The sequence below is a fragment of the Engraulis encrasicolus genome, chromosome 1 (genome assembly GCF_034702125.1).
Source record: "Engraulis encrasicolus isolate BLACKSEA-1 chromosome 1, IST_EnEncr_1.0, whole genome shotgun sequence".
Classification (NCBI taxonomy): domain Eukaryota; kingdom Metazoa; phylum Chordata; class Actinopteri; order Clupeiformes; family Engraulidae; genus Engraulis; species Engraulis encrasicolus.
In genome coordinates, this window is record NC_085857.1 from 17,264,379 (window position 1) to 17,274,378 (window position 10,000).

Here is a 10,000-nt window from a genome sequence, read left to right on the forward strand (position 1 = left end):
TCTACTCCTTTGGTAAAAGGGAGTGATTTATGAGGTGAATTCAGGTAAATTGGGCCACTTTTTTGCATATAAGTGAATGGCCCAAGATGGCCCAATCTACCTGAATTCGCTGTTTGTGCCCATCAGGCCACCTGTTTGGAATGATTGCTGTTGCTCACAAGTCTCTGGTGATTTATTCTTTTTCATAGTCATGAATCAATTTCCTTCTCTATTATTCTTCATTTACATGTGATCATTTCTGGATGTTCTCCCATTATAATTACACTTCAGCTTCTTCTTGCCTCGAGCATACACTTCAATTGTCAACAATTGCCAAACTACAAGCATTTTAACACACGCACATACGCGCATATGCACGCACGCATGCACACACGCACATCGGTACCTATGCATCCATTCACTCATACACGTACACACATACACACCAAGAGGGGCACACACACATGTGCATACAACGTACTGTATTCATTCTACTATATTCAACCCGGGAACCTACAATAATGGTGCAAGACGCAAACACACACGTACACATACACATACACGTACGCGCACACACACGCACACACACACACACACACACATACACACACACACACACACACACACACACACACACACACACACACACACACACACACACACACACACACACACACACACACACACACACACACACACACACACACACACACACACACATACCTGCTTCGTCTCTCTCTCTCACTCTCAGTGATGGCACACACTGCAGATAACCAAGATGCATTGCCAGTAAACATTTGGTTTCAAGCTGCGTTCGCATCCCAATAAAATATGAAATATTGGTTCCTGTCAACACGCACCCACAAATACAAATTCACACACACACCTACACACCCACCCTCCCTGGAATAAAAACTGAATACACACACCCTCTCAACACACATACAGGCACGCACACACACACTCATGCACGCACGCGCACATGCACACATACTAACACACACACACACACACACACACACACACACACACACACACACACACACACACACACACACACACACACACACACACACACACACACACACACACACACACACACACACACACCATACACACACTCATACTCACGCACGCACTCATGCACAAACGCACACAAACACGCCCACACACTCACACACATTTACCCAGCATGGAAAGGTAGGCCTTGGCCTCGACCGTCTTGAAAGTGCTGTTGCGTAGGGTCGCTTCACACAAGTAGAGTCCCGCGTTGGCCTGAGTGGGGTTGTGGATGGTGAGGCGCCTGCCGAAAGACCCCACACCCTGAGTCACCCGCAGCCCAGCTCTCTTCCATACCACCTGCAGTCGCTCAACTGGCCTATAGATACACAAGAGAGAGAGAGAGAGAGAGAGAGAGAGAGAGAGAGAGAGAGAGAGAGAGAGTGAGAGAGAGCGAGAGAGAGAGAGAGAGAGAGAGAGAGAGAGAGAGAGAGAGAGAGAGATTTGTTAGTAGACTGTTTGTTAGTCCAAAGCACTTGCGAGAGATTTGTTAGTAGACTGTTTGTTAGTCCAAAGCACCTGCAAGTACTCCAGTAGCCTCTTACCAGTTACATTCGGCACTAAAGTGCTTATCTGTGAACCACCCACGTTTCTACCTCTAATTGGCTCTGAATCGCACTTGACAGTTACCTGAATGAACCTGCTGAAAATCATGTTGTCGTCACAGTTCGCGGAGAAAGAACGAAAGAAAGAAAGGGTATTTTGCGGTTAGCATTGTGAAGCACCTTTCCAGTTCGCGAATGCTAAGATCTGTGGCGTGAACATACCTGCCAATTCATGATTAGGTGTGGGAACGGGCACCAGCACGGTTCTCGGTTGGCTAACACGCTCCGGCAGAGATAGAAAACCACCAAAGAAACTCTCATATCTGCTTATCTCATCATATCACCTTCCATTTTGTCTTTGGCAATCTAGTCTTGTGTGATCTAGTCTCACTTAGTCTCTTCTGTTCTACTTATCTGGTTTGATAAACTGTCCTATACGTGTACATATCTCATCTGCTTTCATCTACTCCCCTCTTCCCTGGCCTCGTCTCATCTCGTCTTCACTTATCTCGTCTCATCCCTTCTTCTTCAGTCATGTCAAGTCTCATTTTGTCTTGTCTGGTCTGAGATATAGTCTGATATGCTCTCCCCTATCTCTCGTCTTCTTTCATTTCCTCTGTCATCGTCTCATCTTGTCTTGTCTCATCTTGTCTTGTCTCATCTTTCCTTGTCTCGTCTCGTCTCCTCTTCTTCGGTCATGCCACATCTCATCTCGTCTCAACTCGATTCATTTTGTCTCGTCTCGTCTCGTCTCGTCTCGTCTCGTCTCGTCTCGTCTCGTCTCGTCTTGTCTCGCCTCGCCTCACCTCGTCTCGTCTTGTCTCACCACGTCTCATCTCGTCATGCCTCGTCTGGTCTACTAACATGTCCTCTCCACTCCCTAATTCCCAGCTCTGAACCATTACTACTTGGTTATTGCCCTTCTGGTAACACCAAGTGTATAACAAGTATGTCTTAACATAATCTTCTCACGCCTAGTCTGGTCTACACTCTTCTCCTCTCCTCAATTTCCATCTCTCAGTCATTCGCAGCCGTCAACCCAAGCACGTACCGTCTGCAAGATATTTATTTCTTGGTTCGGAGCACCGATGCAAAGAGTAAACATAACTGGGAGGAAAAAAGCAATAAATGCATATTTATTTTGTCAATAAATAAATGCTAGAAGTCCAGAGCTATGACTAATTCTGTTTTTAAAGTCAAAATAAACCCAGACATATTTCCTCTCCGCGTAGAACAGGATGCCTCAGCCCCAACCCAGACTCAGACTGACTGGCATATGGTATGTACGTGCGCGGAGGTGCAGAGTAAGTACAGACTGCACACACACACACGCACACACACACACACACACACACACACACACACACACACACACACACACACACACACACACACACACACACACACACACACACACACACACACACACACACACACACACACACACACACACACACACACACACACAATAACAGGGTCAGGACTCGAGAAACAAACTGAGCAACTTAGAATGGAATGTATGCTAGGGAAAGTCTTCTATCTTTTCAATAAGTTTGGTTAGAGAAGGATGAATATTTAGTTTCTAAGGGGCCAATTAGTTTTCTCTGACATTTCTGCATGACCTTGACTCTACGATCTGACATAACATCACAGAGGCTTTTCAATGTAATGCAATAAGCAAGCTTCTGTGATACCATTGCATGCAATTTACTCATTTTGTACTTAAAAAAGGTCATCTATAGAGCCTTGAGTTTTTTCTGGTCTGTCTTACATCACCTTGTGTTTGAACATGACTTCAAACCTGAGATCGTCTTTGATCTTGATAGGCAGTCTGACTGATTGAAATTGAGGATGCAGGGTCATGTGATACTATGTCATGCAAAGCAAGGTGGTTGGTTGCCCCGGGTGATGGCTCACCTTGCGTTAGCGACGCACTCCAATGTGGCTTCACTTGCGCCAGCAATCACAGACGTGTTCTTGGGACTGATTACTATCGTCGGGGCAACAGGATCAGTCAGGGCATTGGGTTCTGGAGAGAGAGAGAGAGAGAGAGAGAGAGAGAGAGAGAGAGAGAGAAAGATTAAATACTCATTAATTATATGACCACAAGTATGATGGAGAGGAAAGGAAAACAGATAAGGTGAAAGAGAGAGAGAGAGAGATTGTAAAGTCATTTATCATATCAAAGGTGTGGCTGTGTTCGTGGGAGAGAAAAAGTTCTGTTAGAGGAAAGGAGGAAGACAAGAGAGGCGAGAAAGCAACAGAGCAGAACGGAAAAGAGAAATACTGACAGACACAGAGAAGGAAAGAGGTAGAGATTGAAGGAGGGAGAGCAAAAGAAAGGGAGCAGTGACTGAAGAATAAAAAGCGAAAAACAAAATCTAAGTAAAGAGATGAGACAGCATTATTGAAGGAGGGAAGCGGACAAAACATAAAGAGAAAGACCGAGAGAGAGAGGGGGGGGGGTAAAGATTGAAAGAATGAAGAGAAAAAAAGCATTTGGAAGAGAATGAAAAGAGAGCGAGTGACAGGACGATACCGCGCGACTGCAGTGTGTCAGGCAGCTGAACGGGCCGTTTGAGAATCAGCGCAGAATAACAATTGGAAACAATTCAAACAGCAGAACTTTATTGCTTTGAAATCAGATCACACACACACATAAAGACGTGCACAGTTACACAAGCACATAGAAAAATGCAGTAATGCACACAGACACACACAAACATTTACAGATGCACACACACAGTCTGAAAGCGGATGAAACAGCTTTCATTCTAATGCAATAAAGTCGTTATTCGGCATGTTCGAGAAAATGTGCTTTTTGTTGAAATATTTCTTTCTCTTAATGGCTCTGTCAACAGAAGAATAAAAATAAAGAGGAAAGAACAAATGGCAAAATGAAAGTTTCCACATTGAAAGCACATTGCTTATTTATTTGATTGAGAAACTTACATTTCCACCCAGCACATAAGAGAAGTAGAAGAGAGTGCTGTAAGAGTTCTAATGAGTTTTCTGTGTTTCCTGTTCTTGTTCATAATTTTCTCTGCTTATTTCTCTCTCTCTCTCTCTCTCTCTCTCTCTCTCTCTTTTTCATGTTCTCTCTGTCGCTCCGTCTCTCTAAATCTCTCTTCATATGCCCACACTCTCTCCCCTTCATCCACACTCACATAGTCCTGTTGCACATTCACACGCATTTACTTACGCACGCACTTACGTACTTGTGCGTCAGTGGTGTAGTCTAGGTAGAACGCGGGTATACGGAGTATACCCACTTCAAAATTTCAGGGATTTCAGTATACCCACACCCACAGAGAAAGAGAGAAATATCATTGAGCTACAGAGCACCTGCACCGTGTAGCATTGTAGCATGCTACACGGATCCATTGACTTTCACTAGCTTAGCGACATATTCCCTCAAGACAACGCTTAACATGAAAAATAAGACACTTAACCACCTTTATAAACCCCAGTCAACGATTTTAACTGTATTAAGCCCCAAAATAGTGGCATACCCCTGTAAGACATGTAGGAGGAGGAGTCAAACCCCAGTCAAACCCCAGTCAAAATTTTAACTGTAATCCCCAAAATAGTGGCATACCCCTTTAAGACATGTAGGAGGAGGAGATGGTGCCGAGAACACTTTATTAAGGAGTAAGGAGAAAGGACATAAAAGACAGGGAAGAAGAGGGATAGGGAAGAAAGAGATATAAAGAAAGGGAAACCAAAAAAGCCAAAGGAGAGACAGAAATCCCTCAAGTTTGAACAGATTGATGAGTGCAAGACGCAAAATAAGCAGAGACACATCGCAAGCCATGGCAATTCACTCAAACATCGACATGCATGCACACACTCACAAACGCACGCACACACAGAAGAAGAAGAAGAAGTAGAAGAAGAAGAAGAAGAAGAAGAAGAAGAAGAAGAAGAAGAAGAAGAAAATGATGAAGAAGAGGTTGATCACAAAGAGAGAACCAAAAAGATAAAGATCTTCCCCTCTTTCTCAAATTTGACCCATGTGAAAGCCTAGATGTGAAGAGTGTAGGACTCATTTATTATTATGACATAGTAAAATTTTAGAGCTTCATACACCAGAACTTTAAAGAGCTATCGCAGATACCACAATTGGTATGCAAGACATTAGTCCATGAGGAGATGACGTTAAATTATATTGCAGTACATTTAGAGGATTATTTAATCCAAAGTGACTTTGGGTGGTATGGGTCACAGGGCTTGTAGCAAAATAGTAGTTCAAACATTTTTATTTTTTTTTAGAAAACTGCTGTAATGCCCCTATTGCATATAAAAACCCACACAAAAATGTACACCAGTAGTCCAAAGGCCTACATCAATTCTGACCATTGATTACGATTTCTCACTCAGACGTTCCCTTTTAGGGATCTGAAGTTGACGGTGTGTCTAGACGCTTGGGGTTGTTATCAATTCAAAAAGGTCTCTGGCATTTTCCAAGGATCAGACTGTGATATTAAGATGTCAGACATCTAGCTGCTAATCATAATGTTGAAATAGTATTATTCATCAATATTGTCATTGACTTAATCACCTCATAAAGCTCGCAATAAAACTGGTGGGCAGTTATGATGAGACACTTATACCATACGGGTACCAAAATGAAATTCTAATGAACGCACTCCTTACACGTAATACATACTGTAATTGAAGAGTGCAGATGCAAACCCCCCTAACTCCATTTCTGAAGACCTGAACTTCTATATTTTTAGAGAACTCCCTTGTTGGCTTGGTTTACATTCATGTACTTGATAATACATATACATAGCTATATTACATACATAAAATAAAAATATGCAATTTTGATAGCTTTGTATTAAATAAAAATGAATTCAGATTATTTTCTGAAATGGCACTTAGGGGATTTAACATCTGAACTCTTCAATTGTTAAAAGATTGCACACTACTTCTCAAATTCCTTTTATAGGCAAGAAGATGCGAAAGTATTTCAAGCCATTCGAAAATAGCAACAGCATGACACCTCAACTCAACAAAACAAGACTCTCCACTCAACATAGCCATCTCGGATTGACAACACGTCTAGACATTTAGGAAAGGGGGTCATTATCAATTCAGCAGGCATTGCTGTCCAAGGGGTCTTTGGCATTTTCAGGTGTCACCTAGTGTCACGGTGTCTGTCCGCCAGTCCTGGTGGCTATCAAATGTCACAACATGACATTTTTACCCAGTGTGACTGGGATGGCATGGCAACCTCATGGCAGCCTTGATGTCGTTCCTCCATGTTTTTGACATCAAAACATCCCTCCCCAGAAGCAAAATGGGCATCGAGTAATTGGATAGATGTCACTGTACATAGAGAATGATGCTCAGACACTCAGTCCTGCATCATCCTGTTGCGGATATGTATAATTTCCTCACTACATATCTAAAAAAAACATCAAGAGCATGGAGACCATTGTCACTCTAGTCTTGAGAATTAGTGAAACCAACACCTACTGCAGCCAATGCCTCTTAACCCATTGATGCCTGATGTTGTATTACGCAACATTGGCCCTGGCGCCTGGAGCTGCATTACGCACAGGCTCATGAGATTTAAGACAACTTTATCAAAAACGTTGTCTGTTTGAGATGAATTAACATATTCCAATGAAAGATGATGGGTTTAACATTTAAATGCAACTTAATGCATATTTGTATGTGCTTCAGAAGCTGTGATATTTAGGTTTTTATAGGCTGAGGGGAGCTTTTCTTAAAAAGAGCTCAGGCATTCAGCACCCTTTTTTGCAGGTGCCTTAGGCGTCATTGGCTTAAAGGTGGGGTTGCAGGTATGACATCACGTTGGGGGAACTCCCCCAGGATTCTAAGGTTCTACATAGACTCCTATGAGCCTGCGGAACCCCCAACGTGATGTCATAATGGTACATTTTCTTAAAATGGTTAACCTGCAACCCCACCTTTAAAGAGGGCTATTGAAATGGGGCCCTTGGACGGCAAGGTTTCTGGTCCACCCACGAGGTCAGAACAAAATGAAAGCAAAATATGTGCACTTTCAGTGTCTGTGCATAATTTGTGATCACTAACACTTCAGGTTAGGGATATTTCTCCTATGGACATGAGAGGGAGATCTTATCTGAAATAGTCCATCCAATAGACCAGTGATTCTCAAACTTTTTTTGTGAAGTACCACTTGAGAAAATATTGAACTCTCCAAGTACCACCAACATTAGAATATCGCTGTAAAGGCCTTCCCTATACTCTTTTTGCCAGTCAATACAGGGGACATTCATAACAGGCACGTGCACTCCAATACGGCAGGGGAGGCAGTGCCTCACCAACCCTACATGAGAATGATGAGATGCAGTAAATATGAATAATAGTAACAATAATAACTAGGCTATTGTTTTCGAGCATCTGCACCATAAGTATCATTTGTGCAGTAGTTAAACAGTTTCAATCATTTTCAATCATTTTCGTGGCCAAAATCGTAATATTTGCCCATTGCATGTCAAATTGCTCCCAATATGCTGAATTTGGGGCAACTCCTAGTTTGCCTCACGCCGGATTGCGCAATCCCTCGTTAACAAGCTTGTGCGCATGTGCCATTTTGCTCATTCTGTGTATGCAACCTGGTAATATTGTATTAAACGTTTTTATACACTTAATAGAAATATGTATGGTGTGCCCTCATTTTCCTGATAATTTTTTACTATTTTCTACGTGTGATTATCATTTCTTTACTCTGACCGCTTTGGCATAACGCCCACTGAAAGATACAGTGTTGAGGCCAGCAGCAGTCTGGCCGCAATCTCATTCTGGCATTGAGAGTCTTGCTGGCAGCTACGTCATAGCGAATCTGAAGTTCAGTCGGTCGTGTCATTAGTGTTGGCTAGCTTGTTCACTTTGACTGCTACCATGGAAGTGGATTTCATAACGAAACTAAGAGCTTCAAGTAACAGGAATGAACAGGACAGAATAAGGTAGGAAATCCGTTTCCCCCCTGATGTGCTCGCCGAAGCACTAAGTTTACTATTTGGTGGCAATGTTGTTGTCAATGTTGTTATCGATGCTGTCTACTTGTCTTCCGTCTAACTAGCCCTCACTTAAAAGCAAAGCACCTGTGCTATCCTGTCACCAAGCTAACACCACTTTCAAAAATGCACACCTTTCCTGAATTCATGGTGGGCTGCCAGGGTGGTTTAGTTACCATGTAATGTGATGTGTGTAGATTCGCTTGTGTTTGTTGGGCATCTGCGTGTGACTGGAGTGAACAGTGTACAGTGCGAGGCAGCGAGAACAGTGTCTGGCTGCGCAGCGCAAGCTACTTGTAGAACCTAGTAGTAAGCTAACATTTAGCTCCTCTAGACAAGCTACATCCAATAGAAATATTAAGCTAGCTCCATCTGTAAAATGTAGCGAACTACATCATTACAAGCTACTTCAACTAGAAATTCAAAATCACAGCATATTTGTAGGCTATTATTTGGGCTGCAAAACTGACATCTGATATGTCTGTTGGATATGATAGACCCATATGATATTTTTGGCCATGGTACTTATGGTCAATTAGCTGGCTTCTTTGCTCTCCTGTCTCCCCCCGGTGTGTGCGCATTTTGCCTCGTCATTCGTTTTGCGAGTTTGATTGCGAGTTTTGATACCGGTCTGATGGAGGTAGACAGAGTGACATTGCACATGAAAATGTCAATAGAAACAAAGGTGTGGACATTCGGGTGTATGATTTGATTGCTGGAGACATTTTCGGGAGATAATAGTCCATGGTCTGGCAACTAGCCTCTTCCTTCCCTTCCTTCAGTGTGTGTGTGTGCGTGTGTGTGCCTGTCGCGTTTGAGAGTTCCATTGGCGCACGGCACGAGCATATGGCAAGCCGTTTTAACATACAATAGCCAGAATGGATATGTGTTGCAGTTGCACATGGGAATGTTCCATTTCTTTTTCTTTATATTTATTTTTACTTATTTTTTTTAGCTTCCCCAACAGTCTTGCTGTAGCGCCGCACTGTGTAGGCCTACCTTATGTTAAGAAAGCTATGACATATGAAACTTATCGGTAGGCCTATTTGGCAAATATTTACTAATACTGTAGCTGTATATTTGAAAATCTGATATTGGAAAAGTCAGTGCCTCACCAGCCATAAACTTCAGCGCACGTTACTGATTCATAATGTTCATTCATTCCCAATGTGATGAATTGTGGTTGTTCCTTCTGTTAAAAACCACTGAGGATCACTAAGACATTTTCACTTAATCAGCCTTCAAATCAATGCACACACAAAAAAATATTCCAAGTACCACCAGCGATGTCTCAAGTACCACCAGTGGTACACGTGCCACAGTTTGAGCACTACTGCAATAGACCATCACAAGGCTTATAGAAAGTTATCTGCTTGTTTCGCACCCTCACCTTGGACATCG

At 42.7% G+C, this 10,000-nt stretch overlaps 1 protein-coding gene across 1 annotated transcript in view; it reads right to left on the bottom strand.

The window, feature by feature from the left end:
• sdk1b (sidekick cell adhesion molecule 1b) overlaps nt 1-10,000 on the bottom strand; it is a 396,999-nt gene that overhangs the window by 167,528 nt on the left and 219,471 nt on the right. The window contains exons 7-8 of the mRNA XM_063198261.1: nt 3,501-3,612; nt 1,167-1,357 (exon numbers count right to left, since the gene is read on the bottom strand). Coding sequence (XP_063054331.1) covers nt 1,167-1,357; nt 3,501-3,612 — 303 coding nt within the window. The remainder of the gene's footprint in view (nt 1-1,166; nt 1,358-3,500; nt 3,613-10,000) is intronic.